At 33.4% G+C, this 25267-nt stretch overlaps 1 protein-coding gene across 5 annotated transcripts; it reads left to right on the forward strand.

Annotated features, from left to right (window-relative positions):
* Positions 1-1803: 1803 nt before the first annotated feature.
* Positions 1804-15772, forward strand: LOC126707027 (E3 ubiquitin-protein ligase MBR2-like). 5 transcript variants are annotated; one of them, XM_050406615.1, is made up of 9 exons: positions 1810-2154; positions 4454-4562; positions 5017-5086; positions 5320-5437; positions 5601-7472; positions 13631-13681; positions 14775-14873; positions 14953-15093; positions 15307-15772. In XM_050406615.1, exons 5-9 carry the CDS (start codon positions 5700-5702, stop codon positions 15436-15438), a joined length of 2196 nt encoding a protein of 731 aa, XP_050262572.1. In that variant the 5' UTR covers positions 1810-2154; positions 4454-4562; positions 5017-5086; positions 5320-5437; positions 5601-5699; the 3' UTR covers positions 15439-15772. The 5 variants fall into 5 exon arrangements, 4 of the variants coding, with proteins under 4 accessions (XP_050262572.1, XP_050262570.1, XP_050262569.1 ...); XM_050406613.1 differs by having other exon boundaries at positions 4454-4558; XM_050406612.1 differs by lacking the exon at positions 4454-4562.
* The last annotated feature ends 9495 nt before the right edge of the window (positions 15773-25267 follow it).

The following is a 25267-nucleotide window of genomic DNA, read 5'->3' on the forward strand; positions in this document are numbered from 1 at the left end:
ATTTAAAATTAAAAAAAATTATGTTGACATGTTAGTCCAGATGGCAGTTGATGTGGAAATAAATTTATTTATTATTATATATTTAAGCCGTTTGACACATTAGACTGTTCCATCCAAGAGATAACGACATGAATTACATTGATATGATACTGAAAGGTTAGAAACCAAATTGACACAATTGAAAAGTTAGAGACTAAATTAAAATATAGTGTAAAAGATAAGGACCAAATACGTAATTTAATCTATTTTTTGTTTATTGATGGGAGAAACGTGTGGCCTTTAAGTTATAAGTTTGTCTTTTATTGAAAATTAATGATAAGTTTTTACTAAAAAAATCCTAATGGCCAGCTCTTTAAGGAAATTAATTAGAAGTTAATAAATAAGAATAATAACTTCATAAAAAGGGATAATGATAAGTTAATGAATATTAATAATTAAAAGATAAAAACTAATGAATTTTTAGGAAAGAATTAATGAATAAACTCATTCCAAATATACTTATATTTGATAAATTTAAATTTTATAGAATTTTCAAAGGACTTGCACAATACTAACATAGATTTGATAAAGATCGACAAATAAATAATGAAAGAGTGATAATTAAAATTAGATCCTTAACAAAATAGATCATTGAAAATTTTGAAAAAATTATACTGTTGGGAGATTTAAAAATGTAGCTATTAGGAATTTGGAAAACATAGGCAGTTTTGGGAATGAATAAAAAATTGATAAAAAAATAATAAAGGAAGATTAAAGAAAGAATAAAGAATGAATGAAAAAATAATATTTAAATGAGATAGAAAAATGATAAAGAGTATGTTGGAAATTGTATTTAAAAAAGTAAATTGACAAAAGGTAAAAGTATTTGTTCACTTTCCAAATAATACAAAAATTTGAAAATACTCCAAGTCCTAAATAAATTAAAATGAGAAAAATAAAGGAGATAGTAAGAGAGATAATACACTATTGTATTGCCATATACACCACAAATAAAAACCCTTAACAATCTGTTTTGTGGGCACAAATAGAGCAGGGTTTGCTTTATGTTGGGCTTGTAAGAATTAGCCAAAAAAAAAAAAAAAAAGGCCATCAACCACCACAAAAAATGAACACCATCCTATGAAAAGCTCACCCAATTGTAACTTCTCTCTTCACCCGCCCTTTACATATCCATTATCGATCGGCCATTGACCAATCATTAACTTTATTTATTTATTTATTTCAAATTAGTTACTTTTCCTACTTAAATTTTTGTGTAGATTATGAATTTATGGTAAGTTTTTGTAAATGAAAATTTTTGTTCATACGATCTGAATTTTTTCCTCTCTCACATTTTTATGGTTGCAATCAAATCGAAGAAAACAAATCAATTACGTAAAAAATATATTAGAAAAACCAATTTCTTTTTTCTATTGGAACAAATAAAATAAGAATCAAAATTTTAAAAAAATATTGCAAATGTAGAGAGATTAAAAAAAAAAAAAAAAACCTAAATGAGAATTCAAAACTTTCAAGTAAAAAATGTCATACAATAATGACATTTTTTTACGGTGTTTAACGTTAAACAGCCAGATAATCTTCCTGATTATCCTAATGGGTTGTCGAGTGAAAAGTTAAAAAGTCGTGAGGTCACAGCAGGAATCATTGGCTGATTCAAGTGCATGCGAGCTACGTGGAACTTGTTCAGACAACGAATATATTTTTGGGCTATTATGCCTATTGCCTAGTACTTACGAAAAAAAAAAAAAAAAAAAAAAAACAAAGACCCAAACAAACGACAAAAACCAAACCCAACCCAAACCTCACAACACAAATCTTAAAACAAATCAGATTCACAGACACACTCGCCCTCTCTCTCTCTCTCTCTCTCTTTTCTACCTCTCATCCGATTGCGCAGTTGCTCTTGTCGTATTGAGAGATTTCCAAGTCTTTTACAAAAACCTAAGAAAAAATTAAAAAAAAAAGTAACTGAAACAAGAAGAACAATAAGGAATCAGAGAGAGAGAGAGAGAGAGAGAGAGAGAGAAAAGTCATAAGCGTTATTGAATCTGGTTCAAGAGCTAGTGCTTCTACCTGTTGCTTCATCCGAAATCCAATTTGATCTTTCTGCTCACCGATCCTCTCCTTTACTCTCAATTTCCTCAGCTCTCTCAGGTGCTTTTTCTTAAGAAAAAAAAATTTGTCTTTTTTTTTTTTTTTTTATATATATATTTATTTTCTATTATCATTATTCCTACTTTTGTTTTTGTTTTTGTTTTGTTTTTGTTTTTTTTTTTTTTTTTTTTTTTTTGGGTTTTCTTAGAAGATTTTGATGCAATTTTGAGAGCATGGAGGGGATCAGATTGACCCATTTAATTTAATTTTTTCTCAAATTTTGAAACTTTTTCTATTTTTTACCCCTTCCCTGCATGGTCCTGTTGGATTTTTTTTTTTGGGTTATAATATTTTAATTTTTTGTTTGTGTTTATGATGTTGGTATTTGTGTTTAAGGCATTTGATGCTGAATTGGGTAATTTAATTGTTAGAAATACAAGATTTGTATTGGGTATTTTGAAATTGAGCGTCTTAGGTGATCTTCACAAAGCTTTGTTAGAGTTTTTGATCTGAGAATGCAGATACTTACTCTTGCATGCATTGAGTCTTAATGATCTCGCTTCTTCACTTTTGTCCTTTTTTTTTTCTCTCCTAAAAATAATATTAGTGTAGAAATTTTTGATGTTTTAAAAGTTTTTTTGTTAGTGATTTTTTAAAGGTTTGTTCTTGATTGAGATATGACCTGGAGCTCTAGTGGAGCAATTATTATGTAAATTCCTTGCAATTTTTCCTCTGGTGATGACTTTAATTATATCTAAATGTAATTTGTACCAAAAGCTAGCAGTTTGAACATTGTATCTGTTTAGTATTATAATATTTTTGGTAAATACACATCAAATTTTCTACAAAAGAAAAGAGAGGAGACATTGCCAATCAAACATTAGGCCACTCATATAAATAATGTTGATTTGAAAACAATTTCTTTGTCTTCCAAACATTCCTTGGGCAACAAATTAACAACAAATACTATTAATAAAAGACAAATAGAAGAATGTGGGTTCTACTTAACTTTACTAGTGAAGTCTTTTGTGTAACAACCCAAGGAAAAACGCTAGTCACATCTGCGCTATATCTCAAAAAAGTTAGTCTCAATTGAAGCTCCTTGTAGTTGTTAATAAAGCCCAGTTCAACCCAGTAAATATCCGATGTGGGACTCATCACACACTTACACACATCACACAATCAATCAAATTGGGGCATCACAATCTCCCCCACTTAAATCCCTAACATCTTCGTTAGGGCCCACACGCGAGGACGCGTGTGCTCGTAAGGGGGGTGGATTGTAGTGACCCAAAAAGGGGGGTCTTGCATTTCATGGAATCCCACATTGCCTAGGGCAGTACATGAGAATGTGTTTATAAAGAATGACCTCCCTTCAATGTGTAGAGGCCTTTATTGTGATACCCCAATTTGATTGATTGTGTGATGTGTGTGGGTGTGTAATGAGTCCCACATCGGGTATTTACTGGGTTGAACTGAGTTTTATTAACAACTGCAAGAGCCTCAATTGTGACTAGTCCTTTTGAGGTATATCGCAGATGTGGCTAGCGCTTTTCCTTGGGTCGTTACATATGGTATCAGAGCTGGTCCGGTAACCTCATGTGGGCTCGGAGACACTACTCCACAAAGTAGGCCCTAACGAGGACGTTAGGGATTTAAGTGGGGGGAGATTGTGATGCCCCAATTTGATTGATTGTGTGATGTGTGTGGGTGTGTGATGAGTCCCACATCGAATATTTACTGGGTTGAACTGGGCTTTATTAACAACTACAAGGAGTTTCAATTGTAACTAGTCATTTTGAGGTATAGCGCAGATGTGACTAGCGCTTTTCCTTGGGTTGTTACATATGGTATCAGAGTCGACCCGGTAATCCCATATGGGCTTAGAAACACTATCCCGCAAAGTGGGCTCTAACGAGGACGTTAGGGATTTAAGTAGGGGAGATTGTGATACCCCAATTTGATTGATTGTGTGATGTGTGTGGGTGTGTAATGAGTCCCATATCGGGTATTTACTGGGTTGAACTGGGCTTTATTAACAACTACAAGAGCCTCAATTGTGACTAGTCCTTTTGAGGTATAGCGCAGATGTGTCTAGCGCTTTTCCTTAGGTCGTTACATTTTGCCCTTGAATAAGGGACTTGGATTCAATTTTCGCCTACACTGGAAAGAAACCATTGGTGACTTTGGCATAATGGCAAATGGCAATCATCATGTAGAGGATACCATAGTTTTAAATTCAATCATATATCTATAAGGATAGCTAGATGAATGTAGTGTATGAGCTAGGGTAAAACATGTGTTGGGTCACATGGGATATGGCATGCTAAGGTAGGGTATGTATTTTGTGCTTTTACAGATGTGTGGACAGCATACTAGAGGAAAACAAATGAAGTGCAATGGTATGGACAACATACTTAAGGCACATGTTGGAGTGCCAAAGGGTGCTCAATATAGTACTCTTGTATGTATGACTCTCTCCCTCCCCCCTCCCCCTAACCCCCTATTTTTGTTTGTTTGTTTTTTGTCCCTGAACAATTCTGCGGAGGAAAGAACCATTGGATCAAAATGCCAATTGACATGCTATAGTATTTTAAATCTATTAGAAAATAGGATTAAGAAGTGTTTCCCCCTAGCTTGAGTTACTTAAATATACTAATCAGCCAAATTTCATCATGTTCATGGGATGTTTGAGAGATATGGGAGTGGAAGATTTATAGTTGTTCAATGTTGGTGTTATCTTAGACCTTTCAAATTTTAGCTGTCTTAATGATTGATTGTTATTTATGGTTCTTCCCTTTCTATGCTTTTAAAACTTTTTAAATTCTTATGGGCATTTGCCTCAAATTAACCCATTTAGCTCACCATTCATGCAAAGACACCATTGATTATGTTTTTGACATGGCGTTTTTTTCTTTATAGACTATCAAACGAGGGATGTGTAATTAAATTGACCCATTAAAACTGCCAGTATTTGCAGTTTAAATAACAGGTAAGCTCTTTACTCGATCATTGAAGGTATTTCAAAACTTCAAATAGAATGTGAGGATTATTATCATGCATGTATCAATGTCATCCTATCTCCATTTAATTCTGCTAAGTATCAGCTTGAGGGTATTAAGGGTTAGCATATAACAACCTGCATATCTCATCCAAAAGTCATTGTTTTCTGCACCTTTTTTCCCTTCACTTGCCTTTAAGGATGGTTATTTCTGTTGTACTCAGGTGTAGCTTCTCTGGGCTTTTGGTTGAGACATGAAATGATGCAATCAGTCATAAGTCTACATCATTCATCAAAGTTGACATACATGGGAGCCTATAAAGTTTAATATCATATGGTCTAGTAAGTGCCTGTTGCAAGAACATTATATTATCTTTTTGTCTACTTCTGTTGTTTAATATTAGAGTTTATACAGCTATTTTGACATTGTTCTCTCTTGAGATCTAAATCACTTTTGATGTTTATATGTATATTGTATCTTTTTCTTCTGGTTGCATGCTTTCAGGTGTGCCTGAGAAGTGAGACATAAACCGTCATTTTTGATAGAAGCTGGATTGTTGTGTAACATCATACAGTCTTTATCACTTGGAATAAATTGGCCCTGATGCAAGGGCAAAGGATTACCTTTGATTCCTTCTCTGAAGTTGTGGATATTGGGCAGGGTTCTGTTTCTAATACCTCAGGTATGAGTCAGCAGACTTCTTTGAATAACACGTTACATCCTGTAGAAAGTCCGCTGTCAAATTATATGGTATCTTCTGCCGAGACTACGAGTCTGAATGTTAGTACACAGGATGTTCCAAGCTTTAGTGGCTGGAACACAGGTGAACCTAGCTCTAGAATGAATCCACAAAACCAAGCGAATGATGATGGGACAAAAACTGAGCATGGTTGGTCTTCTTCATTCAATATTCATTCTGGGTCTGGTCCAAGATTGAATGAAGGGCGATTTGAAGGAACCAATTTCCTCTTTCCCGGGAGAGTTAATATTGGCATAAGTGGCAATAGGGTTAGAAGTGGCCCTATGTTCATGCAAGGCTCCAGCTCTACACATATCCCTCAGAACGTGAATTTAAATGCAACATATGTGGCTAACAGTGGGAATAGTGGCCAGGATATGGGATCTGGTATAGGCCCGAATCTTAACAGGTCAAGTGGACTAGAAATAGATCAGAGATCTACTGCTAGTAGTTCATTTGATAATGTTGGGACTTCATCAGGATGCCCCAGTTATATGGTGGAGGAAAATAATGGTGCCTCAAGTTCTTCTTTGGGGACTTGGGGTTTATCCTGCAAGAGAAAGTCCCTTGAAGGTACTTCTGGGCAGTCTTATACTGGTGGAAGTTCTAGCTCCTTTCCGCAGGGTGAGAATGTTGGATGGCATACTGGCACTACTCATTATAATCCTTCTGACAGTTTATATATGCCCTCACAGAATTCTCCTGTTGTTAGTCCTCCAGAACAGCAGAACCTAAGCATTGGGATTGGTGTAAGAGGAGCGACTACTGATGGATTTCCTTTAGGCGTTACAGGGGATGCAGATAGCTTCTTGAATTACAGTAGGAGGTTAGTTGCTAGACATCAACAGGAAGCTGTACCACATAATTTATCTTCGACAGGGAGTATCAGGCGATCTAATTTTTCCTCTCATCAATCACCTAGACCTGTTCCATTTAGTGATTTTCCGGATTTGAGACCCACAGCAGCAGTATCAACAACTTCAAGTGGTCCCCAAAGCCAGTCTCATGCAATGCATATGCCTGGTTTGTCAGGAAACATGCATTCTTTCCAGTGGAATGGGGTTTCCAATTCAAGAGTGGGCAGCTTGTCAAGTTCTGTTAACTCTGGAGAACGAGGGCCTGCATTAAGAGAAGAATCAAACTTAAGAAGCATCCCAAGACACAGTGCAGAGCACCCTATGTTTGTACCTGCAACGGATGTGAGAAATTCTGTAAATGATCCAACAAGTTGGAGTTTGGCTACTGGAAACTTGGGCAATTCTGGAGGAGCTCCTTCCACCGCTAGGATTGGTCCCAGTTCAAGCATGCATACATTGCCCAATCCTACCTGGATTCCTCGCCACCCTCCCCCATCACAAAATCAGCAAAGACTGTCGGAATTTCCCTGGTCTTTGTTTCCATCCATGGACTCAGAATCTGGAGGTCCCAGTGGTCATTTTACCTCATTACCTCCAGGCCCGTCTACTTCTTCACAAGATACACTGATGTCATCTGGACCTAATAGCCAGGGCCGTCACCAACAATATCCAAGATCAGCATTCTTCTTGGAGAGACCAGGTGATGATGTTCTTGGTAGTTCCCATTCTTTGCGGGCTTTAGCTGTTGACATTGAAGGGAGACGCCGACTGGTAACTGAGGTTGGTATTCTGATAATACTTTCTCCTTTTCAAGTTTACTCTTTCTATGTCTTTGTTATTTAGAGGCTGTGTTCTGGCTATGGCGTTTACTCAATTGAATGTGCAATAGTGGTAGTGGTATTGCAGCGGTGCAGAGTTATTCTTATTAGTGATGCTGTAATTATGTAGTTTGATATGCTGCTTACTCATTTCATTGTTTACATTTTACTCAATCTAAATCACTTGACTCTTAGGGTATGTATGGTTAGAGGTGAAATAGGGAGGATGGAAAAAAAAAAAAAGAAAAAGAAAAGTGAAGTGGAGAGAATATTTTAGTGGTGTTTGGTTTGAAGGAAGAGAGGAAAATAATTTGGTGGGGCCCAGGTATTTTCCTTCTGGGCCCTCCCAAACAAGATCCCTCCTAATCTGAAAGAAAATAGGGAAGAAAACTGAGAATGAACCAAAAATTACCATTTCGTCCTTACTTACCAACACCTGCTTCGTATGCTTATTTTTTCTCTCATCAGAACTGAATCTTCTTCTTCTTCATTCATTCTTTGCCTGAGCTTTTTTCTTTCATCGCCTTTGCTTCTTTTTCTTTTCTTTTTTTTTTCGTTCTTCTTTCTTTGTCTTTCGTTCTCCGCCAGTTTCTAGCTTTTTTTTTTTGAGGATCGCCAGTTTCTAGCTAAGAACAAAAGAATGCTAGTCATTGAATCTAGATTTTGATGCGTCTGGATATATATTAATTGAAGATATATTTTGGTTTTATTATGTGGTTGTGGTTTAATTTAAGCCAATCACTATTTTTTTTTTTGTTTTTTTAATATTTTTTTGTTGAGAAACATCAGCCACTATTCTTATCTTCTACTTAATCTTCTTTGCAATGTATTTTACTCTGTCATCACAGTTTATTGACATTTTTACGATTATAAAGTGAAGTGTCCATATAAATTTTTTTTAATAAAAATATTATATTACTTTTTGTTTTATTAACAGGGATATAATTGTAAATTTACACTAAATTTATTTTCCATTCTCTCATTTTCTTCTCAACCTAACAAATGAGGTTTCCATCTTTCCACTTTTCCATTCCAACCAAACACAAATGAGAGAAAACTAAATCTCTTCTATCCTCCCACTTTTCTATTCTTTTCCTGTTTTCTATCCTCCTACTTTTCCACCTCTCCAACCAAACAGACTCTTAACTTCTCTTTTATTTTGGTTGTCATAGTTCTCCTTCTCCTCATCTTACACTTGACCTTTAATAATCTTTTTGCATTAAGACATTTGAGATTCATCTCAAACTAGTAACTAGCTAAATAGGAATTACAAAGTCTGTTGAATAGTGATCTTGTAGCCCCTTTTTTTTTCCTAGCTAATAATGAATTTCATTATATAAATAAACCCAAAAAGAGGTGCTATCCTAATACACGAGATGTTTACAAGAGTGAAACCCAAAAAAAGAAAATAAAGAAAAAAGAATTAACATCTAAAATAGTTTAGTTGAGCCTAGAACTTTCTTGGAGATCCTATGCATCATAGGTTTAATTTTCTTTGAGTCCAAGTTAATCTTTTTTCTGGTTTTTAGTTTACTAGTCAAACCAAGAGTCCAAATACTATAAGTATAAGAAAGAGTCCTTTTATATATATATATATATATATATATATATATATATATTTGTGAGTGTTTTATATTGAGGCACGGGGCCTTAGTGTTCTTTTGATCCCTTCTTTGAAAGGGTTTTAAACCCAAAGTCCACAAATTCTCCTAACTCTATACCGATCACAAGCATATGTAGATGGATTTCCCAATTTTTCCTACATTAGTTGGTCCATCCACTTATGATATTGGCGTAAACTCACTCCATATGGAACCCTAGCAATATCAGAACACCATTCACCCCAAGTCCCCCCATATTTAAATCTATAACTTTTCTTCATTGACTGTTTCTCTCCTCCATATGTCTTCATAATCATTTCCCAAGTAATGGTTGTTGAAAACCAATAGCTTCCTAACCCCCAAACCACCACCTAATGAAATTGGATTACAAATCACATTCCAATTCACAAGATGGAATTTAATCAAACTCCTCTCCCTACTTGCCCGCAAAAATCATGTCATAGTTTTTCCATTTTATTGGTTGACAAGAAGCAAGGGAATCAAGGATAGACAATGGAATAAGAGTGTGTTGTTTAGTCTCCAACTTAATTTTTAAGTTGGAGACTAGACAACATTCTCTTACTGTAAGGCTTCCTTAGACAAATGAAATTTCTTCCATCCTGCCTATCGCTTTTATATCTTTTTTCAAACAATCACCAAGCTTAGTCTCAAAATTTTGGGGGTTGGCTGTGGATTCTTTATAAATGAGTCAGGGTCGGTCACATGTATTTTCCTGATCTGTAGTGGCTCCATCATAATAAAGTGACGATTTATTACACTGGCTGTTAGCCTACTGCAACCATCATTGTTCCAGGCTTGGGATCAACTATGAACAAAATATACAACAATTGACACATGTGGAGTTGATTTAAAAAGTGCTCCTTGAGGTTATCCCAAATATAATTGCAACCAACTCCTCCATATCTCTGATTTTACCAACCGTTACAATTTCAGATTTACATAATCTTTAGCCCCAACACACCTTAAATATAGAAGTTAATCCGCTCCATAGAAAATGAGTGTGCCGTCTGCAAAGAGTGAGAAATCTCCAATGATTTGCCACTGGCTTTGGTAATATAAAAACCAGCTAAGTACCCCTTTGATAGTAGTCTTCTTAGTGCTTCCATAACAATAACAAAGAGAAATAGAGTAAGTGGATCTCCCTCTCTTACGCCTTTGAACTGTCAAAAAAACCCCTTTTTCCATTCACCAAAACTAGAAATCATAAAATGAAAATGCAAGATGATATCCAGTTACACAACTTCTCCCAAAAACAAAACCTCTTCAACAGATATAGTAGGAATTCCCCATTAGCATGGACATAATCTTTCTCCAAATCTAGTTAGTTTGCAGAACAAATACCAGCTTTCAATGTACTATCTGATAACTCATTTGCTATAAGAAACAAATCCAAGATTTCTCTTCCATGAATGAAAGCATTTTGAGTGTAAAATACTAATTCCCCCAAAACATTGTTCAATTTGTTCAACAATACTTTAGCCTAAATTTTATAAATACTACCCATGAGGCTAATAGGTCCAAAATCCTTTACATCCACAGCCTCTGCTTTTTTGGTAATGAGACATTTAAACTTTTCTCAAAGATAACTGTCTCATAAACTGTGGAATATTTTTCTTAGATGTTACCGTCTCAGAAGGTGTGGGATACCTTCACAATATATTCTCTCATCACTTATTTTTATTTTTATAGGTAAGACAATTTTATTAACAAAAACTTCATACAAGAATGAAGCAGCCAAAAAACGTATGTACAGAAAAAGAAAAAAACTACACAAAGGGAATTATGTACAAGAAGAAAGAGAATCTAAAAATGACGGAATGGAATCCCTAGAAGTGAATCCCCAAGCACAAGACCAAGCAAACAAAGTCCCTACAATGCTAATTGCTGGTCCCCTGTTTGCTCCAAATCCTCAAAAGTATGACTATTATCATTATTAATGCAATCGTGAAACCATCTGGTCCTATTGCTTTCAACCCATCCATGCTTTTCAGCACGTATAGGACTTCTCCCTCCTCAGTCTCTAACTCTCTAGATGTTCCACATTCACAACATTAATGGTAGAGAATTGCATCCCATCACGATTTAGGTTACTATAGAATTGCACAATTATCTCTATTTTCCTTTTTATTTGATGTGAGCACATTAATCTAGATTGTTGATAGTTATTCCTCCTATGAGAGTTTACCTATATGATGGGGGAAAAAAACGTTTTCTTATTACCTTCTTTCAACCAAAGTTACCTCAATTTTTTTGTAGCTAAATCATCATGCAACCATTTGTTGGCTAATTCTCACTCTTGAACAGCCCCTTTCAGTTCTCTTTCCTGCACTGCATTGTGCCGTTGGCCATAGATTTTCTTTCTCACTATTAGATTGATGGCCCATCAACCCCATCACACCTTGTCGACCATCCTTACTGTTAGATCAGTGACCCATTAGCTCCACCGCACCTTGATGTGCTTTCTTGAAGCTTGTCACGTTCATAGATCTCAGGGGGTAAGGATGGATCTTGATGATATCGTTAGTTATTTGGTATGATCTTGATTATTCCAATCATGGATTTAGCAGCCAATGAGCATTAACTCAAATAGCAATCCTTCCCAAATTAGAGTAAGGTGGGTTGTGAGGTCGTGGATTCAAAATTCATGCATCCGTGTAATTATCATTAAAACAAAATCCAATCATGCATTTCTGGGTAACATGTGGTGACTACTATTGCGATGTCTGTAACTTTCTGTTATGCAATCTTCAATTTTATTCTGTTTTTCCATGAATGAGGTATGATTTTGAAAACCATATGAACTATAGGTTCTTTTACATAACTAATTGTGAATTACTTCTCAAATCTATATCAACTTTAGCTCATGGGTCTAAGATTTCTGTCACATGGGAGTGGAAGTGGGTACATGTTTATGAGTTTGATTCATGTAATCTCCTAGTTGAAGTAACTCTATATTTGTCCTAATAATATATTATGTACATATACATAGATGGATATGCCTGCTCATTATAGTTACTTTCTCTGTGTAACTCACCAATGAGCTCAAGCACAATTGGCACCTCCACCAACACCCCCCCCAGCGGGCGCGGGCGGGGGAAAAGGTGGAGGGTAAAAGCCTGGATTCGCAACCCTTTGAGTGCATGTATAAACTCACCAATTAAAAGAAAAAGGACTAAAGTACACTTTTGCCCCATAAAGTTTGGGTTTATTTTCATTTAGGCCCTTCGTGTATGATTATGTTTTCATATTGGCCTTGTTGTTCATTTTCCTTAGTAATGTGATATTTAAAGCCCTTCATGTTTAACTATTTCATGAAATAGTAGCTCTAAAATCCTATGGAATGTAGGAATTTCATTGTATTTACAGTCACACTACTAAGGAAAATGGACGGCAGGGCCAATATGAGAACATAATCAACTATGAAGGGCCAAAATGAAAATATTAAAATGTAAAGGGCTAAAATGAAACAATCCTAAACTTTAATAGCCAAAAGTGTACTTAAGTTAAAAATAAAAATCTGTGTTACTCTTTGTTTTTGTTTTTTGTTTTATTTCCCTCCCTTTTTTTCTCTCTAGGATATTTTACTGAAAGTATGAGTTGGAACTGGATAATTTCATGTTAGCAAGGAATCTATATGTACAATATAGTATATACCATGTATTTACTGACCAACGGAAGTAATTATGCCTGAGATTTGTTTCATTTATAGTACACATACAGATACATACACATGGAAGTTGTAATATTACTTTTGAAGATGTGGAGTGCATGTCAACTCAATTGCTAGAATCCTTCATTAGTTCTCTTTATGAGTGATCTTTTGTAATGGGTCACATAGATAGTAACTCTGTTCAATCTTTCATAGAGTCGATTCATATGTAGTCTATGTAGATATTTTTTTCTATTTGTAATTCTTTAGGCTACTTTGTGTGTTTTTCATGAAGTAGTCTCATTTCAATAAAATTATTCTTACCTATCAAAAAAGAAAAAAAAAAAGAAGTTGTAATATTACATAACGTGGATAATAGCTTTATGGTGTTCTTTGCAGCAGAACATGTGATCTATGGAGGGTTAATTATCTCAATGAATTAAATGTTGAGCTAGGGTTTAATAATCACAAAGTACTTGTCATGCTTTTATCACTATGTACCTATATTTGGGAAATGGGGAAAATGGAAAAGTTTTAACTGTGTTGAATGTCCAGTTCAAAATTTTTTAGCGTAAAATTCTCACCCACACCCCACAGGATGCAACTCTTGACATCAACCCATTATCCCATTTTTATTTGAGGTGGAAGTGCCACTTAGCCCAAAGGATACTCACTTGAATGTCCAATTATGCACAAAAAACTCCTTGCTACTTGTATTCTCACTCATCATGGTTTTTGTCTGACATGTAATATTATGTTGGTTGTTAAAACAACTCATTGACTGGCTAATTGATTTTGCAGATGCATTCCCACTGGAACTAACAATTTTTGTCCATCTCTATGTACCAGATTCGTCAAGTCTTGAGTGCCATGCGCAGGGGTGAGAACATACGAGCTGAGGTTCGATGTTTACTTTTATAATCATTTATGTTTACTGTTATTATCATTTATGTTAAATGTTAAATTACTGTTTTTGTTTGAAGTTGGTATCTTAGAACTTATTTTGATCTGTTGACTGCATTAACAACCTACTCTGGCTCAAGTTGATTCAGTTACATTTATCTTTCTTTTCTTATTGTGGTATTCAAAAACTGATTGATGGTTCTATTGTTGTGTTTTTGTGCATTTCAAATGCTTCAGTCATTTAATGTGATTCTTTTATTATTAGATTCCTTTTATTTTAATATTAGCAGCCAGGAGAGAAAGCGGTGATGCTTTGTTGATGTGATGGAATCATGCATAATGCCTAGCAGCTAGCTGCTAACAGTTAACACTATACTGAAACATGTACTTTGCAGTGGATAAAAATGGTTAAAATAACTTCCTGCTGAATTTGAAACACCTTACATTTATCTTTACACCATATTGTAAAAATTATTGAGCACCTAGTTTTAACTACTCCCATGTATCCTTATCATCTTGAATCATGATGGTGCTAGCTTAAACATGAATAATCTATTATACATGATATACTGTGCAACTGATGGCACACGAACAAATTACAAGTATAATATTGGTGTGTGGATGATCTCTTCTTTTTTTCTTTTTTTAATTATAAATTTTTTTTTGTTGATGGGTCATGGTCAACTTTTTGGGTATCACCCTTTAAGTGAATTTAGTTTTTATTGGATAACAGCTTTGTTCATCTCCTGTCCCCATCCTCCTAGATACTTAAATATTCGTTTTTATCCTTATGTTTGATTTAACTCCTAGGGTTTGGATTAAATAGTTTGTGAGCTTGAAGGGAAACAAAGGTTACCGTCTGGCTTGTACATCTTTCTTACACATTCTAAAAGATTTTCCTATTCATAAATCAGCATAGTTGCAACTGTGAGAAAGTACAGACCTTTACATGATGGCTCTGTTAGGCAAGCTTCTAATTAGGGTTCACTAAGATGCTCTGGTGATCCAGAAAATTGCTACTAGGAACTTATCATTCAACACTGATGATGGCTTTGTCTAACATTTGAACTTCCTTTGGGTGATATGCTAGGACTATATGCTTTTTGATCCCTTCGTATATCATGGAATGGCTGATATGCATGACAGGCATAGAGATATGCGGCTTGACGTCGATAACATGTCTTATGAGGTAAGAAAGGACAAATGATTTTTCCAATTGGAAATTTTACTAGTAAGTGTTCCCTTGATACAAATGATTGGGATATCAGGAATTGTTGGCTTTGGGAGAACGCATTGGAGATGTGAGCACCGGACTGAGCGAGGATACCATTTTTGAGTTAATGAAACAGCGAAAATATGCTACTGCAACAGAATCCCTGCGTGACTTAGAACCATGTTGTATATGTCAGGTATGAGATCCGTCCGTCTATATGTGGCAGTGAGAGGAGAAAAAAAAAAAAAAAAAAAAAAAAGGAGAAGAGAATAACTAGACTTTCTTTCTTTTCCTCCAAGCCTTTTCTTTTTCTTATAACTAATAGATTTCTGCTTTCAGTTGCTGCACTCAACTACTTTTAAGTTTCAACTTTGTTTTCCTTTTCTTGAAATGTTACCATCGCATGCAGGAGGAGTATGCTGATGGGGATAATCTCGGGGCACTAGATTGTGGGCATGATTTTCACACCAACTGCATCAAACAGTGGCTAATGCTGAAGAATCTGTGCCCCATTTGTAAAACGACGGCCCTGTTAAAATGAGAGGGACGACCAATCATTCTCTAAGCCCTGAAATTATTATTTCTTTGCTTATGGATCAACAATTCCATAATTGGGTGGATGATTACTTAAATACCTCTTTCTCCTAAAGCAGTCTTTCTCATTCATGAACTGCCTGTTTTCAAGAAAGACAAAAGATGCAGCTGTTTGTTTAAAAAAAAAAAAAAATGCTGCTTTAGTCATAAAAGGGTTTGCCTATACCTTTAGCAATTGATACATTTATATCATAATGTGAATTATAAATACACTGGAATTATAAATATCACATTATCTGGCATTGAGAATGGTGCTGGCAATAAGAATTACTTCTTTTTTTTTTTATTTTTTTTTAATTTAAAATTTTTATTTCACCTATAGTTGGACCTATCAATTTTGGTAGATTTTAATATTTTAGTTTGGATTTTATCTTCATTTTATTAAATCCCCTGTAACTAGAGTTGGATACATGAGGTCAAACTATGACTGATTTTATTTTTGGACTTAATTTTAGAGATGATTTTATCATTTCATACTAGAATCCTATGCATATTGTTGGTCTTCAACAAGTTATTCATCTGTTCTCATAGTGTTTCACATGGGCTCGTGATCAGTTCAAGGTGTTTGATTGTTTGTGTTAGGTGGTTGTATCTTGTATGTTGCTTAATCTCTTATTTTAATTAATTAATTAATTTATTTTGAGAATCAACTTAATCTCTTATTTGTAATAGTTTTATATGCTTCCTTTACAATTTCTTCTCTCTTGGGAGTTGGGAGGGCCTATTAGAGCATTTGCACTAGGTATGCTAAATGGCATACGTAAGGAAACTTTATCATTTTCACACAAAAAGCAAGTTGCATTTGGGCTTCTAATTTTCAACCATTGCAAAATTTTTTGCAACAGTGCTACAGTGCATTTCTACCTTTAGAATTGCATTGTAGCACAATTGTAAAACCAAAAACAACATTTTATTCTCTCAACTGTCCTTTCTCATTCTGACTCTCACTTCCTCTCTCTGTCTCTCACAAGTCACAGCTCCTCCCTCCTCACTCCGTCTCTCACATTTCTCTCGTTCAAAGCTTGCACCGATGTTGTGTTTTGGATTTTGAGGTTAGATCAGTGGGCTAGGTTTGGATTGGTGGGTTGGGATCGGTTGACGGTGGGCTTGGATTGGTTGATCTGTTGATCAGTGGTTGGATCAGTTGGGTTGATTGTCGGTAGCTCCGATGGTGGCTCTAGTGGCGTTGCTTTAGTTTTAGTTTGGTTTTGGGTTTGGTGGTGGCGGCGGTGGTTAAGTTTGGCTATTGGTTAGTTGGTCGTGGGTTCATGATGGTGGGTCTGCGAGTTGGGTGTTTTGGGTCGACGGTATATATGGGTGTTTGGGTTGTGTGCGGCGGTCACGGTGGGTTGAATTTTGGGTTCATCTGTCACAGCGATTGTTGGTGTTTTTGGCGGTGAATTGGTTTTTTTTGGGTTGCGATCAGTAAGTTTGTGGGTTGCTTATGGTAGCATTGAGATCGGTGGTCGTTTTGTTTGCTGTGGATGTGGTGGTTGTTAGTGTGTGTGTGACTGTGTGTTAAACTGGTGCTAGAGGTTGAGGGAGAAAGAGGAAAAGGAAGAGAAAAAGAAAAATAGTAAAAAAAAGAATAATAAAGAATATTTAAATAAAATGGGAAAAAAAAAAAAGAATTTTGGGATGTTGGAAGTATTGTAAAATGGTATGGTATAGTTGATAAAGTAGCTTTTTGGGATGGTAAAATAGGATAGAGTAGTATTTTTTTGATATGAATGCTTTTAGGAGATCATATATTTCTCAGCTCAACTGCATTTCTTGGCAACTAAATAAAATTTAAGAACAAGGGTGTCCCATGAGCTTGGAACATCCATTGTTTCTTCCAAAACCTTCACCTTCTTAGTCCGCCAAAAAAAAAAAAAAAAAACCCTCTGGGTTATGTGTCTGTGAATGTATGGGCTGGCATATCCTGTTGGGTGGGTGGGCTAGATATGGGATTCTAATTTTAGAAGCTCTTATTAAATTATGTGGGCTCTTGCTAAATATGTACGATCATGCATGTAGTTAAAAGCCTTGTAATTAAATTGACATAGTATAATAGACACTTCCAAATGTTTTTAAATGCGAATGTTTAGGGTTCATAATTCTCATTTTCCATTGTTTTGACTATTAATTTTTTGAAAAGAAAGAAAGAAAAGAATGTGTATTTATGGGTTGGCATATTAGGTCTCACTTGAAAAAAAAAAAAAAAATGTAGACTTTCTGTTGGTCAAATATATTGGTGATTTACAATTTTAAAAGCTCTTATCCAATGTTGTCAATTTTATTTCGATGCCTGTACTAATTTGTTCATTGTAATGAAATATTTTGGTAATGGTCAATTCTTGTGTGCCATTTTAGGGTAAATGCTAAATTATCAATTTAAAATAAAATTAATACATATTTAATTCTTGTGTGCCATTGTCAATTCTTGCACAAATACATATTTAATACATATAGTTTTATGCAACATAAAACTATCAATTTAAAATAATCAAACTAAATAATACAAATTCTTAAGTTCTAACTCCATCATCAAATGATCTAACAAGAAGATTTATAATATTAATAAATCTAGAGACAACAAAATTCACATTTTTCTGAGGTGGCAAGTTATTAGTAGTAGATAATAAAGCGGTGTCAATAGTGAGCCCATATAAAAATAAATAAAAACTTGCCAAGTAAGCAGTTATGAAAATTATTTTGACGGTAGTATTGTTATATATATATATATATATAGGTTTTTATAAGAATGTTTTTATATTATCTCATTACATAACAATAGGTCTATTGTTATAAAAAAAGAAGTAAGTATTATCATCTAAGTAATATTGCACATCCTTGGTGCGATGGTTACTCCACAAGTATAAATGCTTGTGGGTGAGAAGTAAGGGTCATAGTTCAAGTCTCTAGGAGAGAGCTTCACACACATATGCACTTAGATTAGATTAGAGTAAAATTTATATCTGGTATAAAAAAGAAAAGAAAAAGAAAGTAATATCTCATTAATTCTAAAAAAGAAGAAGAAGTAATATCTCATTACATTACAAGCCAACATGGTCTATAATTAAAATATAAAATCTTATTACACAAACCAGCACTTGTAATAAAATTTTATATTTACATAAATTACAATGGTAGCAAATGTTTCCACACCTGTGTGGTTTAAACACCACCTCCCCTTCTTTACCATTTACTTATCTTAAAAATAAATAAATAAATAGATTTCACCTTTGCTATAATAAAAAAGTAAAGGAAAAAGTTTGACTTCAAATTAATTGTAGCATAAGACTACAACCTCTACTAAAAAAAAAACACGACTACATATTTTGAAAATCTAAGGGTATATTTGATAACTATTTTTTCAACTTTTTTTTTTTTGTTTTCAAAAACAATTTTCTATTTTTGAAACTAAAAATCTTATTTGGTAACTCAAAATAAATAGAAAACAAAAACTGTTCACAAAACTCAATTTGTGAAGGAAACTGAAAACATGTAAAATGCTGTTTTCAATTTCTAATTTTCAAAAGTCAAAGAAAACACGCATTTGATTTAATGAATCTGTCTCATTTAATGAGTTAGCATTAGAGTTCAAATCCTAATTGTAAGGACACAAAAATCAAGCTATCCAAACCCACCTAGAACAATGAACTTGGTGCAGCCCAATTAGGCTCAAATCAATAGATATTTGTAAGAGAGTGAGTTAAAAACAAAGGAGAGGGGGCTTAGCTCGAGGACAATAATAGGACCAGAGTGACTGAAGATCAAAGTTTATATCTATATGTGAGGCTTATTACAAGCTAGCCCGATGAGGCAATTCTTACACAGAATGATACACTATTCACTTTCTTTCTCTCAGTGTTCTTCTCCAAATCCCCCTTTTTATTTGGAAGCTCCCTTCCCTTATATATTTCTCAGTCCATTGTATCCTGACCCTTCATCTCCACCTACCTAGACTCTCCTTCTGACACTTGTCTCCTTAAACTTTTTTTGAAGGTAGTAGAAAGATCTGCTTAGCTATGAATTCCATTGTTTAGGTCACTTCCTCATCAATACAAATGATAAAGCTGTTGTGGACATTTAATGCGGAGGCAGCAGGTGGACTCTCACTGGATACTTCCTTCACCTTCCATGATTCTCTCTCTATATCCCATCCTCCTCATCCGGACTTCCCAGAAGTCTTTTGTCTCTTCCCATCCTATCCTCGGGTAAATTCTCTCTTCGGGCTCATAATGCCTCCATAGTGATAACTACAGCTCATTATATCCTTCCTCGGTCCTCGGGCCCCCACACTAATAACAACATATTTTAGTATTTTTTTTCTTCAATTTTTTTATTTTTATTTTTAATTTCAACTAATCAAACATATTTTTGATTTCAAAAATACAAGAAAATTGTTTTTTCTTTATATTCCAAAAACAAGTTTTTAAAAATAAAAACAAAAACTGTTACCAAACATAACCTAATTGTTGAATTTTATGTTCTTTATCTATACTACTATTTAAGGGGCTTCTCCTGAACTAAATTTTTTGGTAATTCAAAAATACCCTTACATCCTAAGTTTAAGTAGAGACAAAAAAAAGAAGAAGATAATTTAGTGAAAACATATCTCTAACTCTCACCTACAATATTTTTAAATTTTTTTAAGAGATAAATTTACACAATTATCTTCTTTCTTTCCTTTTTTTTTTTTTTTTTTTTTTTTTTTTTTTTTTTTTTTTGCAATTAGATAAGTTTACCTTAAAAAAAAAGTTTTTTTTCCCTCTTTTCATTAAGTTTTTTTTTTTACTATTATCCAAAAGTTCACATTAAATCCCACGGTTCCACATATCTTCCATAATTCCATTCAACACGGCAAAACACATACACAACCAAAAAAAAAAAAAAAAAACTCCCGTTGGATTAGACTCCCTTGGTTTTCAAAATATCATTACTAAGAAATTCTACTAATTTAAAAGCTACCCTTACACTAAACTTTTATAATGTTAAAGAACTTGAATTAACACTACTCCTAACGGTGCATTCACTTCTCCCATTTCCCATCACTTTCTCATCCTTATTTCTCTCTTGATTTTTCATCCATATCACACACATGGTAGTTACCACTATTTCAAAAACATTTTTTTAATAAAAAAAAAATGTGTAACACAAGCGAGATTCAAGTATCAGTTTTTCTATTTTCTCTACTTATTTGGTTTTTTGGTTTGTTTATTTAACTCTCTTGGATTTGATTTTTCATTTCATTTATCATCAATTGAATTCAATTTAAATTGGTAGTTTTCCCTTTGATCTCGATTACTCGGTGTAAAAAAAAGTTTTTCTTTTTCTTTTCTTTTGTAGATGGAAATGCAAAACCTTTGAAGCAACCCAAGTTTGATAATAAATAGTACAATAAGCGAAAGAGGTAAGTTTTCAATTAATTGAAATTTATGTGAATTTGTGTTTTCAAAGTTTGTAGCTTAATGGATTGGTAATTTGCTTATTTATTTTGAGTGAAAAAGGTTCAAATTTGTTTTCAAAGGGTTTTAATTCTTGGGTTGTTTTTTACTGGAAATTTTATTTATTTATTAATATCTCTGTTTGGTTACTAAAAAAATATAGATAATAATGGATTTTTTAAAAGTGAAAATTCTAGGTCAATTTAAAAAATTGATTCAATTTAATAAAAGTAATCTGCAGTTCTTAAAAAAAAAAAAAAAAAATCAAACAAGGAGCCAACACGAGGATTCAAGAGTTAGAATGGTACATTTATAGATTTACTCATAGTTTATAGGACTAAAATCCCTTTTACATGTTTTTCCTATTCCCCCCACCCTCCCTTTTTCGTTCAAACCTTCACAAAATAATTTTTTTTTTTTTTTTTTGCGCTATAATATTCCTTTATTTATTTATTTATTTATTTTTTTGTAGAATGAGAATCATGGAAAATTAAAGGAAATTTAAAATATTTATTATTAGTTAATTGTTGAGGATTTTTTTCCACCAACCAAAATAGTACCATTGGTAACTCAATCTTTAACTTATTTGCAGGTTGATTCTATAGATTAAGAAGGGTGGTTTGGGTTTTACTCCTATGCATTATAAAAGACCGTCAAACACACATCTTCTTCTTTTTCTTCTTTTTGGTTAATTGGGTGGTTAAAAAATGGATACAGGTGCTTTAGTAGTAATGCACGTAGCAAGTCCTTCACTTATTATGTAAAGAACTTATACAATTGAATATCAAAGATTCATATAATTTTTTTTTTGTACGTTTTATTTTGTGATTCAATAGTCTTTACATCAAAATAAATATGCTCACCCTTGATGAATAATGATTACTAGCCTCTAAGTAAGCGCTCACGTGTGTGCTTAGAGATTTTTCTAATTTTTTGATTAAAGGTTAATAATTTGCAACAATTATAATTTGGGATTACTAATTTTTTCAATCACCAAAAAAAAAAAAAAAAAAAAATTTAGGGGGTGTGATAAAAAAATTATTTCACCCACAAATGCATAATACTCATCATACCCTTAAGTTTTATTTATTTATTTATTTTTATTGGAAAATGTAGTAATCTCAAATTATAATTGTTGCAAATTATTAACTTTTACCCAAAAAAATAGAAGAGCATCTGAGCACGCGCATGAACTATTTTTTATGCATAATTTTAAACTACAAAAACATAAAATTTAAATATTTGATTGATGAAATAACTATTGATCTTTGATTTTCTACAAATTTTGCAAACATAAATGATGTAAGAAGTAAATGTAATTCATCAAATAATGAATTTGTTAAAATTCACTTTGAATAAAAAGATATTGAAGTTTGTGGCCAAATCTTGTCTAAAAATAAATTTGAATATTCGAATGAGAATCAAAATCGTCTTAAGAGTGTAAGACAGCTATACTCCACTTGATGCCACAAAGCAGGGCAGAGAGCAACTGATCAAGCCGCGTATCTTCTCCCTTAACGCACTTAACAATGGCGTTACGTCGCCGACTTTCCATAAAGACTAATTGGAAAAACAAAAATAAAGAAAAAAAAAAATGACTCGGGGGAGAGAGAGATAGAGGATTACAGTGAGAAGAGTAGTGTCACTCAAAAACAACTTTGTCATCATATTGGTGAGTCATATAAAGATGGCTGACTACGTTAAATATTTATGAAAGTTTAACCGTCTCTAGTTTTTTTTTAAGAAGAAAAACTTGAACTTTCTTTAAAATAAATCAGCTATAATTGGTTAACAAAATATTATTGGGTTGTGAAGGAACATCTTTCAACCATACTGATAAACTGCTAACATGTCTCGCATGTCTAGCAAGGTTATGAACTACAAAATTCTCTTATCTACGGGTATGAGAAAAACTATAACTATGAAAAGATTCTGCATGAGCTTCGACCTCTGCAATGAGATGACCAAACGAAGGACTGGTCTTCGCTCTTTAAAGCTGAAATGATCACCTTGGAATCTCCCTCAAGAATAATACAAAAATGTAGTAGAATATTACAAAATATATTGGGCATAATAATAAAATACGAATAAATTTTATGGAGTATATGGGATTTGGAGAAATTTTCAGAGGAGATTAAGAAAGACAAGGACTGTTAACTATTTAATATATCAGTATATTATTGGTCAATGATGCTGAAAAGTGGTTCCGATATGAATCCAATGCCATAGGTTTCAATGGATAGGGATGGCTTTGCTACTTCAAGATTCAAATAAGGGAGCTTGGAGATTTAATTGATGTGCTTGTTTTCTCAACCTTGATAAAACTTGCATTTTCAAGGACTTAATTACTCAGCTTCCTAGAGGTTGCTATTAGAGGTAGTAACTAGTATTACAAAAATGAAAATCAAATCCTCTGTTTTGTGATCCTGTGAGTGCAAAATATGTTATCGCGTTAGTTTACATTTATGTGTGTGATCAACATTATGAAATCATAAATTTAGTCATATATCCTAGAGAGTTCACTGCTATCAAATTAAACCTTCAAGGAGGTGCTTTGGAATCGGTCATAGATTTTGGTAGTTAACATAGAATGGTTGTTTGTGAAGGAGTCCATGTGACAAGTTTGGAGTTTTGAAGCTAGTGTGGGTTGCAAAAGTGAGTTCATCTACTGAGTCGTAGAATCTAAGCAACAGGGGTCATTCTAGATTGTAACTCATTCTGATATAGTGGGTTGCCTTAGTTGTAGTATGTTACCCTATAGTGGTTTTCTTTCTTTGGAGATGTTCTCCATCGATTTTTTTACCATGTAGTGGGTTGTAAAAGTGAGTTCATCTATTGTTTCTTTTGTTTAAATCATTGACATTGTTATCACATATTGGTTTAACTGGTAATTAACAAATACATCTGTTGCATAATCTATTTCAGGGTCTAAACAGGTCTTTTCACCTTTAACAACAAGGTAACACCAATGTTCACGATTTAATTTAATTTTTTATTTATTTATTTTTTTTGAGAGAATGTTAGAGAGTTAAATAAGAAGACATTCATTGAATTATTCTCTGCTATGTAACATAAAGTGGAGCATGATTGTTGAGTTAATGGATTTTGATTCTTCAAATGATCATTTTAAGAGTGCGTTTGTTTAAGTTATAAGGTGACATATTTTTTAAGCCTGCTTATGTATAGCTTTTTAAGTACTTGCTTTTTTCTAATTTTTTTAAAATTTAAATAGACCAATAAATTAAGCTATACCAATGGACACTAAAATTTTACTAATTTCCTATATAATTTTGTTATTTCATATTTGGCTTTTTGGCCTTAGATGCAATGAATTCCTTCTAAAAAACAAAAATTTGGCTTGCTTCTTTTATATTTTGTTTTTATGACGAATTTTTATTTTATGTCATGGTGACACGTGTAATCGCACTCATATAGGTGCAGTTACATACATCATTATTTTTTTAATGAACGTTACATACGTCATTGTGACACCAAATACCATCTCCTTTCTTATCCCTTTGTGTGTCTTGATATCTTTTGACGTCAAATTGATATATAATCAATCCGTAATGATATTGTTTTTTTGGTAAAGCAACTTAAAAATGAACAATTTGAATTATGTTGATGAAGCAATAATTTTAAAGTAAAAACTGATTAATTAGACCAATTTTAGAAATTAAGTTCAATAAGAATATTCTAGACCAGATATGCACTTAGTTGCCTATTCTAGTATACATTAATTTTGAGAAATCAAACTTGTTTGTGATGTGGTTTTGAAAATCGGGAGAAATTAGCCTATTCTAGAGAGTGACTAAATTAAAGCACATTATTCTCTTTGAGCTAACAAATGTCAACAGCTTGTGAAGATATACCAAGATTTCTTGTAATATGTGTATTTGACAGAAAATCCTCTCTAGTAAGGTGAATGGGTTCTAGTAAGGCTTCCTTTCCTTTGTAAATTGTTGGAGTACGGCTAGCTTATAAGTTATAACCATGAGTATCATAATTATAAAAAATTCATAAAAATAATACGTAATTTATTATTAGGTAAATTATTATACTAGCCTCCCTTAAATTTGTTTGAAATGACTCTCCCTCTAAATGTTTAATGAAAGAACACACACATTTTAAGGCTTAAATAAATGCAACAATTAAGTTTTTAGTTTCAACTTTCAATAGCAGAATATTCTATGTTTAAAAAAGTGTACCATTAATTATGTGTATCTAAAGGGGGAGAGCGTCATTGATTCATAAATCTCAAGGAGGGTAATGTCATTATCTCCGCAATTTAGGTAATAATATTTTTTTAAAATAAAATATTCCATTAGTGTATCATAGTTTTGA

The sequence above is a fragment of the Quercus robur genome, chromosome 11, assembly GCF_932294415.1.
Source record: "Quercus robur chromosome 11, dhQueRobu3.1, whole genome shotgun sequence".
NCBI classification, from domain to species: domain Eukaryota; kingdom Viridiplantae; phylum Streptophyta; class Magnoliopsida; order Fagales; family Fagaceae; genus Quercus; species Quercus robur.

Bases quoted from the DNA above. Each gene is read 5' to 3' on its own strand.
- LOC126707027 (XM_050406615.1), top strand. From the start codon at position 5,700: ATGCAAGGGCAAAGGATTACCTTTGATTCCTTCTCTGAAGTTGTGGAT. The intron at 13,682-14,774 runs GTTCGATGTTTA...GTGATATGCTAG, and splicing joins GTGAGAACATACGAGCTGAG to GACTATATGCTTTTTGATCC. The intron at 15,094-15,306 runs GTATGAGATCCG...CATCGCATGCAG, and splicing joins AACCATGTTGTATATGTCAG to GAGGAGTATGCTGATGGGGA.